This window comes from Bacillus rossius, chromosome 1 (genome assembly GCF_032445375.1).
Source record: "Bacillus rossius redtenbacheri isolate Brsri chromosome 1, Brsri_v3, whole genome shotgun sequence".
Taxonomy (NCBI): Eukaryota; Metazoa; Arthropoda; class Insecta; order Phasmatodea; family Bacillidae; genus Bacillus; species Bacillus rossius.
This window is the reverse complement of record NC_086330.1, coordinates 243,980,670-244,007,660: the sequence shown is the minus strand read 5'-3', so window position 1 is coordinate 244,007,660 and position 26,991 is coordinate 243,980,670. Positions and strand designations below refer to the sequence as shown.

Genomic DNA, 26,991 nt, shown 5'->3' with positions numbered 1-26,991 from the left:
AGCAGCAAGTTTTACTGACTCATTACTTTAATACCACACAAGCAGACTAGTGGCAGTCACCCTAGCCAGTGGTGCTGGGTATGGATAGCCACCACAAACCGCTCATACCAGCAGGCCACACTCGCTGGCTGGCAAACGGTACTTAGTTAAGCCAACGCAACAAAAAAATTTAATTGCTCATTGTTTTTTATAATCAAAACTTATAGGCCCTTGCAATACATTTAAAGGTCTTTAATCCAGCATGTCTGGGACCGTGGTCTGCTGAATTTGCGATTTTGCCATACTCTTCACAGTCAAGAGTTTTAACAGGAATACAAAATTAGTGGGAAAAAAAAAAAAAACACCCAACCACTCACATTAATGATGTGAACTAACAATGTAGGCAGTACAGTGCTGTGTCCTGACGCCCAGGGCTGACCTCCAGAATGCACCCTATGAAAACCTGAGCGCACACAGGTCATTTAGTCCTGGATTATTATAGAACTATAGAGTACTAGATTGAAGATGTTTCAGGGTATCACATTTCCAGAAACCAACCACTATTAAGCTAAGTACTCTTACTTTAATTTATTCGCAGCCCTAGGTGTACTACTGACTTCATAATTATTTTCACATTTTGAACTTATGTACAGTAGTCTCACGTTTATCTGGGGTAAAGACTGGCAAGGGGTCCACAGATAACCGAAAAACACGGTTAAAACACTGTAATTTTTTTTTTACTATTTAGACAATTAATGTAACACCTGTCCCTTTAAGTGATGCTATAATTTGTTCCATTAAAACAGAGTGCTAATCAAAACAGCACTTTTCACGTACAATATTTTTCATTAGAGAGTATTTTAATCAAGACACTACTCCTGTTAAAATTAATTTACAGTACTAATTGTAACGTTGCAAGACCCCTGCCCTTCTAGCTAAATATTTTTCTTTTAAATATTTTCATGAATGTAAACATTTCTTAAAAAAGTCTCAATAAGAATATTTTTACCGTTTTTTTTGTATTGAAGGGTTGATATTTCACTTGCTATGTGTTTTAAGAATGTACCTTGTATTTTAACAGACATTTTCAATCATTACTATTTTTTATGTAATTATTCACAAATAAGTCGCTGTACTAGATTTTTGCCTGTTTCGGCCTACTTTTTCAGGTTTTGCTAAATAAGTTTAATTTTGTAAAGTAATTTGTATTATGATTGCTGTTCGTAATTTTCATTAACATGTTGCATGATAGTTATAAAACACGGGACTGTGTCTGAGGTGATGTGTAGAAAGAAAGAGTCATAAGTGGCCTGCAAGTGCAAGTGAGATAGAAACGGTGATTCTCTGCCAACAGAGATAAAAGCTGGGATTCCCCACTGGTCGTGGGAAATGAGTGATAGCTACTGTCTCACGATGTGGGGGGGGGGAGGAGGGGGGGGAGAGAGAGAGAGAGAGAGAGAGAGAGAGAGAGAGAGAGAGAGAGAGAGAGAGAGAGAGAAAATGTAAAGTCCCTGGCTCTGTGTATGAAAATGGTTTTCAGTGTATATGATCTGTATTCCTATTGGCTTTTAATGTGTAGTGTGAATGAAGCGGGTGTGTGATTGGTCGGTGAGGTCATGTGACTGCCCTCCCTGCGTGAAGGACACAGTGTCATGATCTCACCGATCGTCTGTCGATCACTGGACGAGGAGGGCGCGTTCGGTGGGGTGCGGCCGGGCTTGAGGCAGCACCGATTTCATATACTTACAGTAAAATGTTACTGAAGGATTTAGCCTACGTTTGTTTTCTTTAATTTTCATCGCCCGAGCTGCGAGCATTTTTCGACAGGCAGATATATGTACATGTTGAATGAGTGAGCCAAATATTGAGTGATTGGATTCAGTTGTTTCGTCTTTCGGACAAATAAAACTCTCGAATTAAAAGGAACGCAAATCCTTTTATTTCAATAAGTGAACTGTAACATAATGCATATTTAAATACATTTGAAGTACATTAAAATAAATGTTAAAATAACATTTAGCGATTAAAAAACATAAAATTAAATTTAAAATTCATGTACTGCATTGTTTACTTAATAGGGCTTGGGCGTACCCACATTTTTTTTTCCCTATGTAGGCACTCACAACATTTCTGAGTTAAAAAATAATAATGTTATTGATATAGGAGATATATTTCTGTTCTAATAATATTTTCAAAAGCACAAACTTAATGTTTAATATTATTATAAAGATTATTTAACCTGTTAACTTAGTTCCAGACACTGTTGTTTACTAAATGCGTGTCTGCCATGATTTGTCACTAGCGCATTTGCCACTACGCATCTTAGTGGCGCAAAGTAAACTATCCCTGAAAGCTTCTGGCTTTTCTCTCCAGAGCTGCTGTTGACATGCAGGATGGCGGAATACAAACATTTGCTGAACACTTGGGCCTTATCAGAAATAATTATGCAATGAAGGAAGCAAATATAGCTATTAAGGAAAAGCAATACAATTGTTTGTTGATTCGTCACATTATTAATTTGTTGCATTGCTAATTCATTGCATTGTATTTAATGCTACAAAAGTTCCACTGCCATTGTGAACGCATAGAAACAAAAAGTGAAATATGCCAAGGTGAAACCGCAAACTGGATAACTCGCACCCGGATAATTGGGTGTCTATTGTATTTAATATCCATAAAATAAAACCTAACGTGTGTAAAAATACTTATGTCAAGACTGTATTTTTAGAGTAGCCTTGGGATTCATATTTCTCAGTAATGGAGTGTAACAGCTGATTATAAGGTACAAGGTAATGGCGACCTAGTGTTGTATTGGTTTATTATTGACATGAATATGCTTGTAAGATATTTGGATATTGGATCATTTAATTCGGAAAATCCTCTTTACTTGTCATGGTGGCCACTCTACATGAGTTGTAAAATCATTTTATTTACAGGTTTCCAATGTCCAAATTAAAAAATTTCAGGTTTTGCCTTCCATTAATTAAAACAAGTCCCACTGGAAAAAAAAAGAAGTTTTATATATATATATATATATATATATATATATATATATATATATATATATATAAAATAAGAATTTCTTTCTGTTTTTTATTTCTTAGGAATATTTCTTGTCATTATACATACTCATATAAGATATTCCAACAAGACATTAGTAGTAAAACAAGCAACATAAAAAGTTAATTGTTAAGAATATTTTGGAGCATACCAACTTTTACATTTTTAATAAGCTCCATTTTTATCAAATATGATTTTGAAGTTAGTGAACAGTAATCAATACGACTTCCAAAAACACAAATCGACAATAAATGCTATACATAATTTTACTAGTAAAGCTCTCGAAATCTTGGATAGTGGCAACACAGCACTAGACATTTTTTGTGATTTGTCTAAAGCTTTTGATCTTGTTAATCATGAAATATTGCTTGAAAAACTTAATCATTATGGTATCCGAGGCAAAGCACTTGGAGCTAATGTATTCATATTTGCACAACCGCAAACAGAGAGTGGAAATAAAATCAAACAATAAAATAGTGTTCTCAGACTGGAAAGTCATTAAACATGGAGTCCCTCAAGGTAGTAACCTAGGACCTCTATTGTTCTTAGTGTATATGTATATTAATGACCTCCCTTTAAACATCTCACAAGCCAGCACAGTGCTATTTGCTGATGACACCTCAATACTAGTGAAAGGTAAAAATGTAGACAACATCGTGTCTAAAGCAAATTTAATCCTTGGTCATCTAAATCACTGGTTGGAAGCAAATAAACTTGTACTAAATACCTCTAAAACAAATTGTATAAATTTTAGGAACAGACATAATCCAGTAGAAGAAAAGTTTGAATTAAAGTTTAACAGTAAAATAACTAGGACATCAAATGTTAAATTCCTTGGTGTGAACTTAGATGAACAGCTAAAGTATAAAGACCATATTAACTCTGTCGTTAGCATGCTAAGTGTATCCTGCTATGTACTAAGAAGACTGGCAGACATAGTATTGAATCATTAAAAATAGTCTATTACGCTCACTTCCACTCTATAATGACATATAATATAGAAATCTGGGGAAACTCTGTGGGAATTGAAACAATTCTAAAATTACAAAAAAGAGCTATTCGTATAATGACACATGACAAAATGTCAGCTCACTGTAAACAAAAATTCAGAAAACTTAAAATCTTAACAGTCATAAACGAGTATATACTAAGAATACTATTATTCATACATAAGGAGAAACGCTATTTACAAAAAAATCTAGATATTCATTTATACAACACAAGAAACTCCAATAAATTGAGGATAACAGGTCATAATACCATACAGTATGAAAAGGGCACAAATTATATAGGCATAAAAATTTACAAGTTATTGCCACAAAATGTCACAAATATAACCGATTTACCTATATTCAAAAGAACAATCAAACATGTTCTGTTAGAACATCCTTCCTACTCTGATAGAATTATTTGACCTAATAACAGATAAGAAAACTAAACTCTGGTAAATTTTATTTAAATACATCACAAAACGAGAAAAATATTGAGTTTTGTAAACTCTTCACTCTGAGGTTTAGACTTCAGTTTATACAATTTCTTGTGTACCCATGTTCTTTTTTATGTACCCATGTTTTTTCTTCTTCTTACTTTTGAAATGTAAAAGTACTGTGTAATATCTAGTTTTTGTGGTTGTACAGTTTGTTTGTATATATGTATATATTTGTATTAATTGACTTGTTCTATATCCCGGAGTCCTTACCTCCATATGAGATCTACAAAACAAAAATTGAATAAATACATAAATAAATAAAAAAATAGTTTTAAAGAATAAAAATATTTCTTACAGTTTAGATTTTTTACATTTCACATTATAATTTTTTATAATATTTCAGTCACTTAATTCAAAGGAACAGAATCTTCAAATGTAACAGTAAAAGATAAAAGAAAGCCCCCCTTGCCGCTAATGATGGGCACCATCAAATAAAAACTACTGACTAAATTGATAGTACGAAACTATCATTAGTCGACCTTTAACATTAAAATCATTTTCGGCCACTCTGTGAGTTATGTTTGTTGGTGATAAGTATTAACTAAACAAGTTAATAATTCGCTTTGAGTTCCATTTTCATGATTATACTTTTTGAGGATGCTATCTCACAAATCCATGTATTATCGCAAGAAAATTTTGAAAATAAAATTGTTAGTTGAACATTGTATGTAAGTATGTAAGTATGTATGTATGTGTGTGTGTGTGTGTGTGTGTGTATATATTTATATATAAACCCATAAATTACTAACATTTACTCTAGTCACAAAAGTTCATGTTTGCGGTTAGAGAATCACAGTTTTCAAAACTGCTAACTTAGGCAGCTAGGCTAGCACAAAGATTTTATTTTCTGGGGAAAAAAAATAAAATAAATAAAAAACCTTTTTTTTTGTAAGTAAACACTAGTAAAGAAAGGACTTCAACTGCTTCTATAATGTTGGAACTAATTTTTCATTAAAAGCGATGTGAACTGTAACACTACGGTATTTACAGGTTCACTTCAAATATTTTTGATGCTCATTTGTTTTGTTTATGTTTCGTTCCCGGACTTTCGGCAGTGTTTTGTTTGGCGTGGTGATCACGAGCGTCAGTGGCCTCGGACGTTGCCATGACGACACAAAAAGTAAACAACGTACCGCCATGGTTCGAAACAATAACATTATAATTGGTCACTTGTAATATTGACGCCTAGCGTCTATGTTTGGATTGGCTGGCTAATACCGACAATGTTAAATTAAAAATATTAAAGAGAAAAAAAGTGCTTCTGACGCCGGGAATATGGCGTGATTCGGCGATAATTCCCGTGAGGAATTTGGATGTTTGAAGCAGTTCAACGTCGTGTTTAACTACAAAATTGTAGTTAAAACGCGAGAACTAATCACTCCGGACGTCATCAAATGAAGGCAGCTGCGTGGTGACGACTGTGCCGCGAATTATAAGGTTGAGATATTCCCTTGTACCAGGACTCAGGTATGGCTGGCTGCACCAACTTTTAGTGACGTTTGCGCCGTGAGTCAATAGTTCCGTCCCAGTGAACACTATTAATATCACGCACGTAATTAGCGATTGATGTGCTTCCAATAATTTTATTAGATATAACGAACTATTTCATCAAACTGTCGCACACAGGTCCAGTAGTCCTAGGAGTCCAAGTCTCGTGTCCGACTAGCTGGAGGCAAATAATAAATAGACTTTTGAAAATTAATACACATGTGCCCAACGTAACTGAACATAGATTTGTAGATAATTGTTTTATTTTGGACATTTTCAAGAAATTTGTGTTGAAATCTGTTTTATTATTATTGTCAAGTATTCTTTAAAAATAATTTTATTAATAATTCAACTGTCATGTTTTTTTTGTGTATAGGGAAAGGATGAATGGGTTGATCTATAATTTTTATAATGCTTTTTAAAATTCGTAACATAGGTAAAACTATTTCCGAATGTGTGGTTTTACGCAGTTGTTTTATGTATCGTGTGTAATGCATACAAAAAAGTACACACACACAACGATATAGTAATGGTGTAAAAAAATACATAGGTCACCGCTGAAAAACTCCCAGAATTCTTCTACGACAAAATGCATTTCCGCACATTTATTCTGCCGGGAAGTGTCTCCCTCGCGCGGTGTATTCTTCAGCCGACGACTGGAGCCGAGGAGTGGGGCTAGCGGCTGCTGTGAAGGCAGCGGAGGGGAAGTTCGTCTGACGGCTGCTCGGTCGCCTTATCAGCGCGTCGGGGTATCGGATATCGCGATAAGCACATGTGTTCGCATGAAAAGTGTCTACCGCTGAGGCCGCCTGGTCAGGAAGTAATAAACAAGCGCGGCTCTAGAGGAAGGGCGCAGGGGGCGATAGCCTCTTCCGAGCCCAAATTTTACTTCTTATTTCTTTGTAGGGAAAATTAATGTTAACTTAAATACTTTCGTAAATGTGCTAAACTCTTCTTTCAATCAAAATTTGTACGAAAATACAACATTTCAGTATTTGAGACCATATATTTTGTGAATATCCCAAGGGCAATGTCATGATTATTAACTGCATCCTCCTGTGTGTGAGAGCCCTGTCCGAGAGGTCTTCCTGGAGCCGCCATTGGTAAGAAATTCTAGGATTCAGGCAGTTATTCCCAGAGAAAACCTCAACCACGCTTTATATTAGCTTCACCTGTAGGTTTGTATGTTTGTAACCGACTCCTTTGGGTGCGATTTTGACCCACTTTAAACGGTCAGATTTTTTTAAACTTTGTAGATTTATCGAGGACCGATGACAATACACTAATTTATTAAGATTATTCCATTATTCAATTTGCAAAATAAGATTTTTGTCAATTTATATAATTTTCATCTATAGTCGATAAGGCAGGAATTTATGCTAAATTAAATTCGAACCATTATCTTTAGCTGATTTCTCTAATATTAACAAATTTCCGAATACCAAAGAGAATTTTCAATTCAACAAAATAAGCAGGAATTTAAATTTACAATTTTTTGAGGAAAGAGCCTTGTTTGCTGTTGTAATGAATGGTGATTGAGTTACCTATTAATTTTGTTCTAATAAAAATAATAGTTAAAAAAAAAACTAAAAAATACGCTTTTATAAATAAACTAAACTAAATAGTAGAAAATAATTAATAGTTCAAAAAACTAAAAAAACATGCTTTGTATAAAAAACCAAACTAATAAATATAAATTATAACAAAAAAATGAAAATAAATTTTAATAAGTTTTAATTAAGAATAGTGTGAAATTTTTTATTAAATATAAATTAATAATAGTATAAATAAGAAAAAATTACACACAAACTTGACTCTTTCCACAGTACCTTAAAGATTTGATCATTTATAATAAACACTTGGGTAGGTGGTGCTTGAGGCACCGATAACGAATAATAGCTTTTAATCTAGAATTAATTGAATAGCATAATTTTAACGAAGCAGCTTTTAGACGCACGAGCTTGTGAGATGAGAAAATATCTAAATTAAGTAATCGGGATAATTACATATGGAGCCTAATGAAAAGCTTCATTAATAAAGCAGAGAAAATACCACCGCTTAAATGATTAACATTTTTCATAAATACGATGTAACCTGCATCTAGCGAAGTCCTCGTATTCTGCTTTTGAGATATAGTGTGTAAAAAAAATATCACGTCCTCAGAGTTGGCTGCTAAGCACAAGTGTGTCGTGACTGCGTCCTCGGATTCCGCGCTCACTACCTAAGTGTGTGTTTTTGAAAGTGTGTGGATAGCTGTGTAAGGGTACTGGTATAAGATGAGCAACGCCAAACGATACACAGCATGTGTAAAGATGGGCGACAGTAGCACAACGTGGTGGATACACACGCGAACTACATGGTTGACCCTTCACGTTTTATCCGAGGACCCGGCAAAAATCCTTCCAATCTCGTTTTCACACACCAGGTTGATCGTAGAACGCGAATCCGAGGAATTTCAATCCGAGGACCTGTGTAAGGTCCTCACATCCACGCTGAAAAGTCCTCGTAGAGGGTGCCAAACACAGTCTCAGTCTCTCTCTCTCTCTCTCTCTCTCTCTCTCACTCACACACAAACACACACATATATATATATATATATATACTCTTCTAAATCTCCATAAAGATAGGCTGTGGCCACATCCAGGTGGTCAATTTCAAGGTATTCTCTTACAGCCAGGAACATCAGATATCTGAGGGAGGTGTTTTTGAGGACAGGTGAGTACGTCTCCTCATAATCAACACTTTGCACCTGGTTGCAACCCTTCACCAAAAGTCTGGCTTTGAATGTCTCCACATTTTCACAGTTCCCAGGTTATATCAGAGCACCTCTTTGTCTTTAACACTTTTACATTCGTTGGTGGGGTTTTCTCTTCAAAAGTGTCATTTTTGATAAGTGATGAAAATTCACTATTGGTGGCACTTTTCCACTTTTCTGAATGCCCGCCTTTCAGTGCTTCATCAATGTCAAGTGGGTCTTCGGAAATACCAGCATTTTTGGCGTAGCAGGTCATATGATCGGGCCAAGTGTTAGGTTTTGGTGTCCGTGATGATCACCGAGGTGTTTCACTCAAATTCTGTGCTTCTTGTTCGGTTTCTGTTCTTCGTTGACTGTCATCCTCAAAACCTAAGAATGGTTCTTCATCACTATTATCAAATTATCAGTCATCCTTTCGTTTTCAGCTGTGCAGGAAATTTGATCTTCACTCTGCAGGACCTCACTTTCAGGTTTTTTAATTGTATTTTTTTCAAGTGGTGTTTTTTCTTCTATTTTGCCTACATTTTCAAAAAAAAAATTACATCTCTGCTGATTGTGATGGTCTTGTTGTCACTATCGAAACACAGATACCCTTTTGTTGAGTCACAATAACTGACAAACAAAAGCTTTTTAGATTTTGATCCCACTTCTTTCTTTCAAATGTGAAAGGGATGGTTTCCTGTCATACCATGCTTCATAAGGCATCTTTTGAGTTAAGGCAGCAGAAGGGGATCTGTTTATCAAGTAGGTTGCCATGGAAACCGCTTCTGCCCAGAAAGGTTTTGGTAGATCAGCATTGATAAGCATAGTCCGTGCATTTTCCACCACGGTCCTATAAGTTCTCTCTACCACCCTGTTTTGTTGTGGGGTGTAAACCACAGTGAGTTGGTGAATATTCCCTTCACTTCGAATTTCATCATTCACGTATTCCTTCCCATTGTCTGATGTCAGTTTCTTGATTTTTTTCACCAGTTTGTTTCTCAATCATGGCCTTGAATTCCATGAATGTCTTAGTCACTTATGATTTGTCGCTCAGGAAATAAACATACACCATTCAAGAAAAATCATCTATGAAGGTCAAGAAATACTTACTCCCACCAATTGACTGTCTCTATGGAGCGCAGAGATCTGAATGAATGAGATCCAATACCTTGTCAGAAGGCACTTTGCTTCGTCCAAATGGTGTGTGTGACTGTTTAACCACTATACATAGTTCACAGGGGTCTTGAACTATGTTTTTGTCTAGGCCCTCTGATAAGTCGAAAAGTTTTCGCATGCCCTTTCGATTCAGGTGGCCTAACCTATGATGTCAAAATAAACTTTCTCTAGCCTTCTCCGCATAGAAACTGTTTTGTCTCTCAAGTGTTCATGCAATATATCCTGTTTTTCAAGTAGGCAGTGGCAACAAGATCTACTGTTGAATCCTCATGTACATAACCTCCACTTTTGTTAAAAATTACACTATGCCCCTTTTTTTAAGAAATTGCTTACTGAGAGCAAGTTGACAACAGTTTGCTACATGCAACACGTCTTTCGCTTTAACTCTGACTACTTCATCTTGATTATGGAACTCTAAACTGGCATCACCAGAAGCACTTGCCACCAACTCTGGCAGATTTGAGGTTATGTAGCTTAGCTTCACTGTTAGTGATGTGTGCTGAGGCGCACGAATCTAAGTACCATAAATCTTATGAGTGTACTTTGTTGGAATATGCAGCTAAGAAGGTTTTTTTCCTTCGGTTCCTCTGGTATATTTCGGCTCACCCTTTTTGGCACGAACTTCTTGCTTGTGTTGCTGCTACTGTCCATTTGTTGTGTGCAATTTTTTGCCAGATGATTCGGTTTGTTGCACTTGAAATACTTGAAGTTTCTCTGTGAATATCTTTTTGCATACAATGCTGACTCTTCTGTAGTGTTCCAAGCCTCACTCTTAACATCTTGGAGCAACCTTACTTTGAGTCCCCGGTTACTGGAGTCCCAGAACTTTCTAAAGCCATTATCATGGGCTTATAGTGGTCTGGCAATCCTGCAAGAAGTAGTGTTCCTATCCACTCTTCACTAACCTTGAAGTTTATCTTGTTTAACTTAAAGGCAGTCGTAATGATTTTGTCACAATAGTTGTCAATAGACCTAAGTTTTTCCAAACTGGTTGTGACTAGGTTTCTCAGCAAACCAACTCGTCTTGTGAGGCCAGTATCCACGAATGCGTTTTCTAATGCCTTCCAAGCTTCCACGATGGTTTTTGTGTCACGGATATGCGAGTAGTTCGTCTTGTCCACGAAGAGAATAAAGCAAGAGTGGACCTTCCGATCTCTCTTCTTCCAAACGTCGCCTGTGTCTGAAGTTTTCGGCGTTTCTATCACATTCCATAAATCATCATGGTACGCCTTCACGCGAATTTCCATGTGGAGTAATTTTCTCTTCCAATTAGTTTTTCGACAATAGGCACTCCCGAACCTGAAGCACTCATCTTTGTTAAGTGATTCTTCTGACGTGACACGATACAACACAGCGTGTTGTTTAGAATATATACATGACCATTTCGCGGGACGAAATACACTTTCTCGGCTCAAGCAGACACCCTGACGTTTTTCTTTTCACTCCTGGGCCCATGACCTAGTGGAAATAATTTTTCATTAAAAGCAATGTGAACAGATGACATTTAACTTTATTATCTCTTCCAATGCCTACACAGCCACATCTGTGATGTTTTTCTTCTTCTAGTTTGGTGTGTGTGGCTGTGTAGGCATTGGAAGAGATAATAAAGTTAAATGTCATCTGTTCACATCACTTTTAATGAAAAATTAGTTCCAAAATATAATATTTTTTACTCAGCAGAACTCACCCTATTGAAATTAATTGGTAATTACGAAAAAAAGCCTCTTTTCTAGAAATGTTATAAGTTGCATTTTTACTCCCTGACACAATTTCCAATCATCCCATTTGTTTACAGGTACCTAGTTTACAACTCTTAGTGGTTAGATTAGCTCTTATCATATATCATATAATAAACAGTTGGAATAGATTGCTGCATTTAAAATATTTTAAAATAGTGGACAGTTTGTTACGCTAGGTAAGCTACTTAGAATTCATTTGAAACATTGGTTATGAATGACCTTTTACAGATGACCTAAATCAGATGTCAAAATGAAAAAAATTTATAGAACTGAAGTAGGAACCACTTAATAGAATAACTAGTAAACCCAAATTTGTAATTTAATTTAACTTACAACTAATATAAAAATTAATTATTTATTTCATGTTTACCTGAGGTTGCCAGTTTCACAAGTTGAGGTTAACCTACTTCTGAAAGGTAGTTTTACAAGTCACTCACTTCATACCGATGCCCTCACAGATTTGCTGATTATAGTCCTGCCACACTTCATAGCACATTGTGTTGAATTTTCTATATTTTTATTTTAGTTTTGAATTTCTTAATGATTCTTCACCTATTTGTTTTCCCCACTGGCATTAAAACATGTGCAGTCTGTTTGCTGGTAATTATAGTTTAACAATCATATTTGCTGAGTGAATAGTAATTGGAACAGTTTAGAGTCCTTCCGACATATTCAGTCATCAATAATAACACAGTTGCAGCTTGCAGCAAATAAAAGTTATTTGACTAAAACTATCAAATAGTTATTTAATAATGTGGTACAAATAATGATTGATTATTTGATAGTAGAAACTAGTTGATGGCGCCTAACACTACGTGCAGCTAATCATCTGCAACCGATAGTGTTATCTTAACATGTCTCATTCCTCACGTCTACTGCGGAGGTTCGCCAATAAACGCTCAAAAACGGTATAAGTGACACAGTTTGTAGGCATGGAGTGTAGTTTTTCAACTGAGCTGTTAACAGCACTCAAACAGCACTCAAAAATGGCATATGTTTCACAGTTTGCAGGCACGAGCAGTTTAAAAATAAGCTATTTTCAACTTGCTGGTTAAACAATTCCCGATGGCTTTTAAGACTTCACGGGTTTCTCATGGTTTTCACAGTACCAAAAAAATTCCCAGGTAATTCATGATTTCCCAATTCTCAGTCGCGTGTCCACCCTGCATATTTTTACTGGTTTTCCCTTTGTTTGCTAGGTAATATTTGTGTTAAGTGTTTTTTTCAGTCTTTTAATAACTTTCAACCTATATTTTGGAATTCTATAGAAGCTATAATGATGATTCTGGAACATTGTGTAGGAAGAAAGAGACACACGTACAAGACAAGGCGGTGCCAATTTTTTCACAATTTTTTTTCAGCTGCCAAGAAGTTCTGGTGTATTCTGTATGTATTCTTAAGATACGAAAATCTGCAGATGTTCGCTCCCATAGGAGATGGTAAAATAATCACATTTTTACCCAGCCAATCAGAAAGAACTCTGAGATTTTTCATGTTTTATTATTTTTTACCAGAAAAGCCTCATTGCAAGATTAGAGATACAGTAAGTCCTCTATTTACGTCGTACCGATTTACGTCGCTAATGTTTGAGTACTCATGTTTCAATTTAAGTTGTCGCCGATTCACAATAACGTCGTTTACAATGACCGTAAATCTTTATTTTAACCAAAACACCGTATATAATTCGTTTATAATTCTTTGTTTCCTTCGGTAGTTAATTTATGCTATGTAGCGTAAGCTACACGTTCACCGCCTTATCTTATCATACATCATGAGGGACGCTACCTGCTCTTACGTACAGTATGTACTATATATCTGTTTTTATATTTCAATCAATAAAGGTAATAAAGCAGCTGGTTAAATAACCATTCTATAAAGCTGAGAAGTACTAGTTGGACTTGTTTCCCACGCTGTCGGTTGTCATTTGCTGATAAAATTGCCCGTTGTCACGTCTGTATGCCAGCGCTTCCGGCCGACCTTGGGCTGTGGCCGGCCGGTGGCATGAAACATGGCTCATTTTGCGTCGTTTCTATTTACGTCGCGGTTTTCAGGAACGTAACCCCGACGTAAACAGAGGACTTACTGTACAGTAAACTCCCGGTATATCGCGCCCCGATTGATCGCGGAATCGGGTATATCGCGGGTCAAACCATGTCCCCCAGTCAGAAATGAATAATAATGGAATAAATGGTTGATAGCCGATTAGGATAATTTTGCGTTGTAACTAACAAACAAAGCATCAGGCAGAAAAAGGCCTAGGCGTAGAAAATGTCCGCAGTGAAATTCTAAACAAGATATCTCCGTACATTATTCCTCTATCTTGTAGGGTTTTCAAATTATGGTCCAATCCAGCCCAGTGATATTTTCTGAAAGACTATTTCTTAACGTCGCTTTATCTCACAAATGAAGCAGGGGACCTGATAAAGCCCACCGTCCAGCGACATTATCCAGCGTGACTCGGCTGGGGATTGATGTTGGATAGGCTTGGTTGTTGGCAAGCGCTGGGAGGAGAGAGGTAGATATTAGAGCGGGCAGAATCATGGCGAGGGAGAGTGGGGGAGGGAATGTGTTCACGCAGCACACAGGCAGAGCATGAGTCACTTGACTGAACAGCGTCCCTGCGTACAAGGCAAAATCAGGTAGTCCGGTGTTTAAAATTCCACTCCAGAATCTTAATTGGTACTTTACTGGACATCTGTATATAAATGTTTTGTTACAACTTAAACCTACAGACGTAATATTATTGGGTAATTCATTGTATTATACACATTCATCTTTTTACTTTGGTATAATGTTTTAACATTAAATGGTAAAGTAAATCAGCTAGCGTATTTTTAATCTTTGCCCAGGAATTCCCAGTGGTCCAATACTTACGTGAACCATACTGTACCACTTTTGCCGTGAGGTAGTAAACAAGTCCCGGAAATGTTTATGTGTAACGGTCTCCCGACCTTTAACCAGAGGCTGGGGAATATAACACTTGCCGATCCGAGCCACACACACTCAGCAACTCGACACAGCGTTTGGTGAAATAAGTAAAGACATAGTTTAACACGGTTTTTAATACGGCGTCACTGATTGTGCTAAAATTAAATTGGCACAATTTTTGCTTCCCACACGTGACCATTTATAATTTACTGTAAGCATGGATAATAAAGTTTAACCACTTGACACGATAGACGATTCTTTATTTTTCATTGTACGAATGCTAGAATCGTTTTTTCCTGTATCTGCGGCCTACTTCTGCAAAAGACAAGCTATCTGTAAGTAAATATAGAATTTTTATTTTGCCAATCAAACTCGGTACTTTGCGATTCATATTCGGTTTGAAGTATCACTACGGCCTTTCTTTTTAGAAGACTTCGACCACAGAATCGTGTGTAACCGCACACACTGCACTTACTTTGTTACGGACACTGACGAAGCAGATACTGTGGCTGACACCACGAGACTGGCAGCAGCTTGTGTGCCGCACGTGTATGGCGGCGTGTGGCGCGCTCGTAGGCCGTGCGACAAACTGTGCGCGGCACGCGGAAAAATAAAAACAATTCAACATTTAATATTTATCTTTAAAATTTATTATTTTTATTTTTTCACCCGCGTTTAGTGAAAACTGCGGATGCAAAGTCCGCACAAAGGCGTGCCGTCTATACTGTGCGTGCTTGCCGACCTATTAGAACACAGGCGGTGTTTTATGCCTTTTGACCTCGGTCACATTGAAACATCGCGGTTATGCAACAACGCGGGTAAAAGTTATGTCCCCCGACAACCGCGTTAAATAGGGAGTGTACTGTATTTGTATACTGCTGTGTCTTTGTACAATGTGATTGGTCGTTGAGGTCATGTGAATGCTTGTTCCTTGTGTGGTTGCAAGTGGTCATATAGCCTCTCCAGTCGTTTGAGTACTGTGCCAGAAGTTGTGCCGTCCGACGGCTCGAAAAATATTTTTATGACATTGTGAGGGTTTTCTTCCGCAAGTTTCAGACATTTCAATTAGACATTAAGTCTCAGATATGTGGGGTAGGTTTAGTTCCCTTGTTTTTCTTACCTAGATGACATAGTGACTAGAGACATTATTTCGTGAAGGCACAGGACTGGGAGTAGCAATCTGCAAAAGTGAGTGAGTGTTTACTTTTGGACCTATCTTGTGAAGGACATGTAATTTTTTTTTGTTGTGAGAAGAATAAAATTTAAAATTCAGTTAAAAAGCTTATATTTAAATACAACAAGTAACAGTTTTAAAACAGTTTAATAATATAACTTTACACCTCACCACCTGCAACTTTAGATGAGATAATATCAAAGTGTTTTTCTTCATATGCAAGGAACAGTTGTCTTAGCCAGGCACAATTTTGTAACCTGTTACAAGAGGCTGCTGTGCCCACATGGTTGACACTACAGCACCACAGTATTAAAGTGAAGTGGTTCAGAAGAAATTTAATTTCAAATTATTTGTCAATAACACTTATTTTATAAGATAAAAATTACTAAAATAATTAGCAATAAACATGCTTGTAAAATAGAATGGAATCATAACATTTTCCCAGCATATTTTGTTTGGCAATCTGCACGAAAATAACACATAAAAAGTACGTTAAATACAACTTCCAGCCTTTTGAATATGAGATTGACAGGCTAAGGTAGTAAAGTCAAATAATACAAACAGAGTACAGTAGAACTCTTTATGTTTATCAAGGGGGCATAAGGATAAAAAATTATAAGCAGGAAATATCAATTTAGCACTTGTAATTGTTTGAACTAATTTATTTACCAATGGACTCATCTAGCTACGTAAACTAATTTAATGTTAAAACCACTTATGGGTACACTCGATGCTCAAATTTTCTTAACCAAGCTAACAACTTTTCAACTTCATTGTACTTTCAACTTCTATCTTATTTGTATTTAAAGACACACTGTAACAGTTCTGTAAAATTCTCTCACAATTCGTGAAGAAGACATTTAGAGTGGGAATGCCTAGTTCCAATTCCTTACCAACTTGAAAATGAGTAATTTTGGGATTCCTACCTACGAATGAAAAAAATTACTTTTTATCAGCAATACAAAACTACATTTTGTTTTGTCATCATGGAATAGTTGGAAACTAAAATATTGTAGGACTATGTAAGTACATCTGAAAACACACTAGAATGGCAAGGAATGGAATGATTTGTTCTCCCCCCTCCCCCTCCCAAGAAAAGGGTACCCACAGACACAGAACTATGAACCTTGTGTGACTTCGATATATTGAATACACAGCATTAGTCAGCATTAATGTGTAACGCTATTGTTCTGGCACACTTACATTTTGTCTTTGCATACAATCTTATTGGAACAAAACAGTGGTTGTACACAAAAACATACGCAAAGTGTAAAGAAAGCCTTTTAACATGTTACAATTCATTAATGGGATAAGTGTTGGAATATTTAGGTTTAAGTTTTTAAAACTTATTTTTCCACATATTGAATGTTAGAAAGCAAACATTATAAGCAGGAAATGTGCCATTCATGAAAAATTATATGCATGAAATAAATATATTGTCCTTACGGGGAAATTGTCGGGACTTCAATAAATATGACATAAACACGAAAACATTATAAGCAGGAATATCATAACAGGGTTCTACTGTAACTACAAACCTTCTGGATTTTCTTGCGTTCACGCTCCTCTTGTAATAACTTTCCACCTCTGTTACCAAACAGGCGGTTTTTATCATGAGTGCAGTTTTCAATATAAAGCATTCTGTCCCACAAATTTTGTCGTTCTTCCACAAGTTGAAATATATCACTGTAAACAAAAGCATGATGAAATATTTAAAAAAATTGAAAAATTATATAATAAATGCCTCACAATAATAATTACTGCATGAATAGGAAGAACTTGGATTTTGGAATACAAACACCTTTATCAGTTTTTCAAGGAATTTTCTTGATGGTGAAACTACAAAAATTGTAGATGTCGATATAAAGATATATAATAACAAGGACGTATACTTATATTCCAACAAAAAAAAAATTAACAAATGTATTATTGATTCAGAGCTAACGAAACTTAAAAAAAATTATTCTTCAAATAATATATCCAAACTATTTACCCAACCACAAATGATTTAATTTACATTGTCACATGGCAGGTTAAATTTCATAGGTATCCTTATTGGATTATTTCTGAAACATAGGCTACTTATTAAAGTATTAGAAAATATTTTAATGGTTTCCAAAATCATTTAAATTTTTTTTAAGATTCACATTTTCATTTGGAAATTACTAAGCTACTTTATCTCATTCGAGCATTCATACCAATGGAGGTGTGAGCGGTCCTCACCTAGCCTGAATCGGCCCATCCAACATTTCAACTGTATGGTGAGCTGTCAACATTAACGTATCACCTTTGAATCAGTTTGATTTCCTGGGGTTCGACTTACAGCCTAATAATACTTTTCTTTAGAAACAAATCTGTTGAATCACTTAATGTTTAAATCACCGCACAAGAAAACCGCTACCAGCCCATCATTTGTGTAAAACCTCTGATTTAAGATCTCCAGCCTGAAGCTCTATAATTAGAAGATCTTTTAAAAACCATAGAGATTCTTTGTGCCAAAGTTGACGACCTTAAATATGAAAACTTTATTCTCAAAACCTTTGGATTAACGATCTGAAACTGCTGAAATTAAGCAAGAACTTCACGACATTAAACAAAATTTAATTTTGCAAAATGTAAAGGTCATATAGTGAAATTGTCATGAATTCATCTGGTGGCTCGAAAGGCAAAAATTTTGTACGTGAAAGTGTGAAAACTCCTGCCGTCACGAGCAACAGCAGCCCTGACCCACTTTCGTCTAAGCGCGCTGTCAACAGCAGTGTCAACGCCCAGAACGCCGACCACGATCCAGATAGTTTCAACATCATACAATACAGACAAAAGTTTAGGTCAAATACAAACTCTGATGAGAAACGTGTCCAGGAGCGCAAAAAAACACCAATGCAAATGGGAATCAGGATCATTCCTTCACTGAAAACAGTAGGGAAGCCCACATTGAAGAAAAAAAAAAACTATTGTATTATTTGTCACAAGTCTGGATCATTCAGTATGAAATTGTCAAATATATCACCAATCAGCTAAATTTAAACCATGTTAAAGTACAGTAAGTCCTCGGTTTACGTCGGGGTTACGTTCCTGAAAACCGCGACGTAAATAGAAACGACGCAAAATGAGCCATGTTTCATGCCACCGGCCGACCACGGCCCAAGGTCGGCCGGAAGCGCTGGCATACAGACGTGACAACGGGCAATTTTATCAGCAAATTACAACCCACAGCGTGGGAAACAAGTCCAACTAGTACTTCTCAGCTTTATAGAATGGTTATTTAACCAGCTGCTTTATTACCTTTATTGATTGAAATATAAAAACAGATATATAGTCGTTTGGAAGACATCTTATGAAGAAAAAATCATAAATTGCAGTGAGCTGATACTGTAGGCCTACTACAAACGCATTTAATCACGATAAAGTTAACAACGGCACGTTTAAAACTCCGGCCAACTCAATGATATCATAGCGACTGAAGTGTAGAGCTGTAGCAAACCGTATGTATTCGTTACTGAGTAACGGGTGCGGCATCTAGTAACAAGTAACGAAACGTTACACACGAATGCATTTCGTTACTCGCATTTTTCGTATGTTTTACGCATGCGCGCGCTTATTCGTTACAAAGAACGATGTTTGTTTATTAAGGAAAGTATAATTTGGAAATTCGTCGTCCAAGTTTTTTACTGTTTATTAAAAGTATTGTGTGTGTAGACAAAGTTTGAGATTGGAACAGAAACAACGTAAGAAAGTATTTTTTACAAATTATAAATATGTATGTTTTTGTTTTTTATTATCGCGTATTTTCACGTTTTTTGTTCTTATCTTAAAAGAGATATTATAATAAAGCTGCTCTAATGAGATTTTATTGTTTCTTGGTTAACAAAACCTGTTAATTATCAAATACTTTTAATTGTTTATATTCAATTTATTATTATTTACACGACGTCATACTGTACGCGTACGAAATACGACTCGATTCGTTGCTGTTACATAACATAGCATGTTATGCGGTATCAGAAGTAATGAGTAACGATACGAAAGTAACGAGTACTAATTGTTATAGTAACGAATACATACAGGTACACTTTTTTTATTTACTTTTACACCTCTACTGAAGTGCCAAGGAGTTGGACGAAAAGGGGTAGGAGAAAATGCTGTGTCGTTGCGGGAAGTAGATAACACTTTTACGTGCGAGATACGTGGGTGGCCGAGCGGGCGGGCTGGTAGTATTGCATCACCGTGCGGAGAGCAGCGGAGAGCAGGAAGCGTCCCTCATGATGTATGATAAGATAAGGCGGTGAACATGTAGCTTACGCTACATAGCATAAATTAACTACCGAAGGAAACAAAGAATTATAAACGAATTATATACGGTGTTTTGGTTAAAATAAAGATTTACGGTCATTGTAAACGACGTTATTGTGAATCGGCGACAACTTAAATTGAAACATGAGTACTCAAACATTAGCGACGTTAATCCGAAACGACGTAAATCGGTACGACGTAAATAGAGGACTTACTGTAGCTAAGTTACGGACTAAGTATAATTTATATGCTTCCTTTTCACGTTTCTGATCAGATCATGAAGATTTCATTTCATTAGGATAAACAATATTGTGTTATGGCCATGTGGATGACTGCTAAGCCACTTTTAGGGCAAGCTACACCCTGAACAATTTGCAGGAAATTATTTTATTCATCCTATCACAAACAACTCTATTATGGTCATTTTCAATGCTTTTCCAGTATCGAGCTGGCTAAAGCTAGTAGTGATTGCCCTCCACCCGACTTCCTTTGCAAATGCTTCAATGTCTACAGTGATGTCCGGAGGAGCACAGTACTAGTTCTCCAATGCATCACATCTCAAACGAATGTTCTATTGCATATCAAAATGTTAGAGGTTTGCAAACCAAGTTGAAAGAATTCTATGGAAATCTTGTAAATTCTCAATTATAGTGTTAATTCTTATTATTTCACTAACCAATTTGCAATTTTTAGTAATGATAGAAATACATTCTTTTCATATAAAAAAGAGAGGTGGTGGTTTTTTGATAGCAACTAACAAAATAAAATTTTATCAGTCCAACACTGAAATAAATATGATTATCTTGGTATAGAACCTGTTTGGGTAAAAATCTAATTATCTCCAACTAAATTTATGACTCTCTGCAACATTTATTTATCCTCAGACACATCGCCTTCTCTATACTCTACCTATTTTGAATCTCTAGAAGAAAAAAATTTAAACTGCCTAGATGACATTGTGTTATTAGGCAATTTCAATGTTCCTGGTGTTGACTGGTCTAACAATAACACCTCTCATATCTTGCATGTGCATAATATAAATACAGTGTAAACTCTTTATAACTGTCACTCGATTTAATGAAAAACTCCTTAAAACGTCAAAATTGCTCGACTTTGGTTGGTTTACCTTGTTTTCTATAAAATAATACACTTTATATAGCATCACGCTCACTCTATTTAACGACAACAATACGGCATTATAAATCATTAAGCAGTACTTTCTAACTTGCCAAAGGTGATAAGAACTGCAGCTGTGTACATTATTTTGTTTGCTGTTTTGTTGTTGTATTATCCAGCACGTGTTTACTTCGACTGAGGTACCGGAGATTCTAAGAAATTTTTTTCTTTTGTTTTTGTATGATGAACTTGCACATGTTTACCTTGGTCACTAGACTTTTGTCAAGTTGTTACACGTTATCATTATTACAGTTGCTTAAAGACTTTCGAACTGTAAACATGGCCAGTAAACGAAAATCTTTGTGTATTGACAAAAAAGTTTTATTAATATGTTCAATAGAGGCGGGAGAAAAGATCAGTGATGTTGGAAGATGCTTTAGATTTAATCGCTCTACCGTGTCTACACTATGGAAAAACAAAGAAAAAATTCTGCAAGCAACCTCAATACAAAGATCTGGATTAAGCGATGCTATCATGGTTTTATAGTCATGTAAAATGTGAACTATATTAGTAAATACATATTATTATAAAATAGTAAAATGATATCTTTTATTTCTCTCCATTTAACGACCACTCTCTATAGTGCTGAAAAATGCTCAGTCCATTAAGTGTCGTTATATAAAATTTACACTGTATGTAATCTAATGCGCTAAGTATCTGATTAACTTTATGTCTAATCTTGACTTAAATCAATGCAACAACACCTAATTTTACAAAAATCTTCTCAATCTATGCTTTAAAAATTTATCTCCATGCATAATATCTCCTGCAGTTGATGTGGTTGTCAAAGAAGATATATACCACCCACCATAAAATATCAATTTCTCTATAAACTTTGTCAATGGCTACAATAAATTACCCTCTGTATTCCGTAATTATATAAATTTCAACTTTCTTGGCTTATGCAATTCATTAAATTATCATGATTGGTCAGATTTATATTAAAGTCAGATGTTAACGATCTCGAACAACTAAATACCCTTATTATGAATGTTAAATAACAAAAGCATCTAAATATCCGTATCGGTTCTCATATGATCTAAAACCACTGCAAAAAAAAATTTTTTGCAAAAACTTTACAATAAAAAATAATATACTTTATTATGTTCATTTTTCTTATTGCTGGATACAAGTAAAATTCCTAATCCAACACGATAAAATTCATTGGATCCATATAACTAATAAAATAATAGTACTAAATATAACCCAAAAATATTTGTATTTCTATATGTATTTCTAGTTGTTTACTATCCATGTACAAAACTCACCGAGAGTAAAAACATTATGAGATTATGTAAAAAAAATATATATATATAGTAGCAAACAGGTAAATTACCAAATTTAGATGCAGTAATTACAAAGGAGAGCCACTTTTCCGCAAAAATTATATTAAAAATTTCAAGTCCTTTTTTTTTGTTACTTCTTGACATATTTTCCAATTATTATCTAAGAGGGCATTGTGATACAAGTAGTTTACCAGTAATTAACCATTTTAAAGAGTGGTTATGTTAGGTAAATTAAAAACACTTAATAGTATTCTGAGTCGGAAACCTAATATAACAAAACAAACCCACTTAGTACAATACAATTTGAGTTATATGTACCCAAATGTAATTAAATAAATAAAATGAAGAAAAATTACATGAAAAAGCATCAAAAGAACCCATTTATAACGAAATAAGTGTACTTTAATAGAATCATATATGCGTTTTTTCACTACAAGGTACCGTGTTCGAGATATTGTGCGACATGAAGACATTTTGGGAATGTTCAGGATTTTAACTTTGACTTAAATCTTATATATTCAGTTATTACGAATACTCGTAGTTACGAGGATTTTTCTCGCCATTGTCAGCTCTCGTAGTAGCAAGGTTCCACTGCACTGCTGTGACGGTAGCCAGCCAGCAAGCCAAGTGTGTGTAGGTGTGTTGGTAAGAGATAAGAATGGTGAAGAGATAGAGAGGGAACTAGCAAGCCGAGCCAGCCCAGTCAGCAGGTGTGTTTGTGTGAGTAAGTAATTATTAGAAAGAGGAGGAGAGATAGTGTGAGCCCAGCCAGCCTGTGTGTGAGAGCAAGAGGAAGTCACCAAGGTCAACTGGTACAGTCTGTTAACAACAGCAATACCCCTCACGTGGCTCATGGGGAAAGGTTATATGGGTAGTTCCGGTGCAGAGTTTTCTTTGCAAATTGTGTTCCACAAGTGAAATGTGGTGTATCCCTAATGAAATTTAATCAAAATGATGCCACGTGGCACAGTTTCAATTCATGATTGTGCAAATGCATTCAAATATGTGCCCTTTTTTTTAAAAAAAATTACATTGATGTGTTGGACATGCTAAAGTTATTTAACATACTATGTAAAAACTATATTTAATGATTCATTCTTTGTCAACCTATTAAAATGTTATTTACCTGGATACTGTTTATCTAACATTTATCAGTAGGTATTCTTATATTTTGATGTGTGACATGTTTTCAATTTTTTTTAAATATATATAAAATCGTGTTTTTTCAAAATGCTACAAAGTGCTATATTCCACTTTTTAAAATGCTACAAAATGCTAAATTTCATTTTTAAAATGCTAAAATATACATTTTAAAATGCTAATTTTCCGGGACTCTACATATCACTACTCTACAGACTCCAGAGCTGCTGCTGACATGCAGGATAGCAGAATACAAATGTTGGCTGAAACTCCGGCATCATCGGAAATATATATACAATGAAGGAAGTGAATAGCTATTGAGGAAAGAGCAAAATATTGTTTTATGTTTTGTCACTTTATTAATTTGTTGCCTTACTAATTTATTGCATTGTATTTAATGCTACACAAGTGCGTTGCCATTGTGCGTGCACAGAATTAAAGAGTCATAAATTATTTTTGTGTTCATGGTTTATAGAAATATGGCATGGTTAATCTGCACCTGGATAATTGGGAGTCTACTGCATTACTCTTCTGAATAGCATTTTGGCGAAATTACATTTTTCACAAACTACAACTATTATTCACTGTAGTATGTCATCTGTACAAACTAAAACAGGAAAGAAGATTGTGGGCATTATGGCATCATTTATAACATAAAATTGGTTGGAAGCTATACAAAAAATTTGATTGAAACTAATTTGGGAAAACAATTTTTTTTTTAGGTAAAATTAACATCCTGTAAGCAATGAATATATCATTAAGTTGGGTGCCCTTTGTATGTAATTAAAATCGTATTCACTCTATGTCCAAACGAAGGAATATATAAGTAAACAGAAATTTCACTCCCATGTGAAGACATGATTCCGTATTATTTTCTCTGAAATCAGCCACTAGTGATTCTGACACTACCAAACATACAGCATAAAAACAAAGAAATTTAGTTTCGTCCTGAATGATATGAGGACAGGTCACTTTCAGTAGAAGTTTATATGTGTTAATAAATATATATTTCAATAAATATTGCCTAATTTGTATTTCTGTCTTTTGATATTCATGACAAAAAATTTCATTACATTTTATTAGAAGGTTGTGTTTGTTGATAGTTTTAGAGCATGTTAGGTTAACCTAGTTGTTTCAATAATTGCCTTCAATGAATCAACTGTTCAATTAAAACACACTTAGGAGCACAAAAATGAACATAAATATTAGTATTTAAAAATAAACTTTTAGCGAGGTCTCCCGATGCCTTTACATTAAAAGCGCTACATATTATTTAATAGTTATCATTCTAATTATTATTTTTAAAGCATCAGACAGGCATGTGCAAAAAACTGTCTTTTCATGAGAGTGATAAAAAAAATCAAGGTCTCCAACCTATATCTAGCACCATTATGAAAAACCTAAAAACATTTTAGAAATAATTTCCTCAACACTAAAATGTTATACAAGTCAAAATAATAACATTATGAAGATAAAATTACAGTATATTCACAAATCTATATATATAAAAATTTAGCTTCCGTATGTATTTGGCCGCAAAACTCGGAAAGTATACGATGGTTTGGATTGAAATTTTTACAGAACATTGCATCTTAACAGAAGAGTGTTTATATGAAATAAAAGTTTGGGAAAATCCACCGGAAAAGTCGGAAAAAAAAGTTTCTATAACTAAATATCATGGTCACCCAACTTAGTTGTGACCACGCTCGACGATGCTGTACCATATTGTCGAAGTTCAAGCACATCAGGCTACTCGACCATTGTGCCTTGACGACTATAATTTACACAAATATGTATATATATATATATATATATATTTCAAGAAAGAATAAAAAACTTTATTTAATTTGAAAGTATATTCTTTCGACTCTATTGATAAAAATACGTTTAAATTAAAAAATATTCAAATTTTTGGAGCACAGTAAAAAAAATGCATTTAACCACGAATATGCAAGTTAAACTTCAGAACGATCCAACAGCAGTCATATTTTCAAGACAATTAATTGAAGTTGGTAACGGCACTGTACCTACAAATCCAGAAACAGGAAAAATCAGCTTATCATCTGATTTATGCAACATCGTAGATTCAAAAGAGGAATTAGTAGACAAGGTATTCCAAAACATCGAAACAAAATTCAAAAATCATGCATGGTTGAGCGAAAGAGCCATTCTAGCGGCTAAAAATGTTGACGTACACGATATGAACAATAGTATTATAAACAGAATCGAAGGTGAAACAATGACATACAAATCTATTGATTCAGTAGTGCACTAAAATGAAGCAGTGAACTTTCCAACGGAATTTCTCAATTCACTCGATGTTCCAGGATTACCACCACATATTTTGAATTTGAAAATTGGTGTGCCAATTATATTGCTTCGAAATATCTGTCAGCCTAAATTATGTAATGGTACACGATTAGTAGTTAAAAAATTAATGGATAATCTTATTGAAGCAACAATTTTGATTGGACTTCATAAAGGTGAAGACGTATTACTTCCACGAATGCCACTTATTCCGACAGATATGGCGTTCGAGTTCAAACGACTTCAATTTCCAATACGCCTTGCGTTCGCTATGACCATCAATAAAGCACAAGGACAATCTTTGCAAGTGTGCGGTTTGAATTTAGAAAATGAATGCTTCTCTCATGGACAGTTATATGTCGGGTGCTCCAGAGTCGGTAAACCATCTGATCGATATGTTTATGCAAAAAATGGGAAAACAAGGAATGTAGTCCTTCCATTAGCTTTACAATAAAAATATTTAAGCTAAAAACATTTTTATTTCTTCTATTACATTCCACAGCCATGCACAGTAAAATATTAAATTAAACAATGAATTAATATTAAACTGTGCCACAGCAAAGAGTGGCCGGGTTTAGCTAGTCATATTATAAAAATATTTATAATTAGCTCTGGTAATGAATGACATTGAGATGTTGGTACACATAAATCAATAGTGTAAATTAAGTGCATCATAGGCCCTATCTAGTAACAGGTCCTGGTCTGAGCCTAAAAACTTCTGTAAAATAACACGACCTCCATCTTGACAATGCAAATGTGCAAGAACAATAAATATATTCAATTGTTTGGTGATCAGCTGCCAATGTTCAATATGGCCATGGTCATTAAAATTAATCAAAGTTGACTACCCCACTTTAAAGCAGAACTACCACCAATTAGCAAACAGTAAAAACTATTACTGGCATTTTGTTATATTGAAATGAAATTGTAATATCATGAAAGGTCTGGGTTTGACATAACCTGAAAAACTAGCAGAAATATTGTCTGCGAAGAGTGATATATGAAATTCCTGGCAAAAA

At 35.1% G+C, this 26,991-nt stretch overlaps 1 protein-coding gene across 1 annotated transcript in view; it reads right to left on the bottom strand.

Annotated features, from left to right (window-relative positions):
- LOC134527431 (protein regulator of cytokinesis 1-like) overlaps positions 1–26,991 on the bottom strand; it is a 236,415-nt gene that overhangs the window by 112,997 nt on the left and 96,427 nt on the right. Inside the window, exon 9 of the mRNA XM_063360107.1 lies at positions 17,309–17,456. Within this exon, the coding sequence (XP_063216177.1) occupies positions 17,309–17,456 (148 nt within the window). The remainder of the gene's footprint in view (positions 1–17,308; positions 17,457–26,991) is intronic.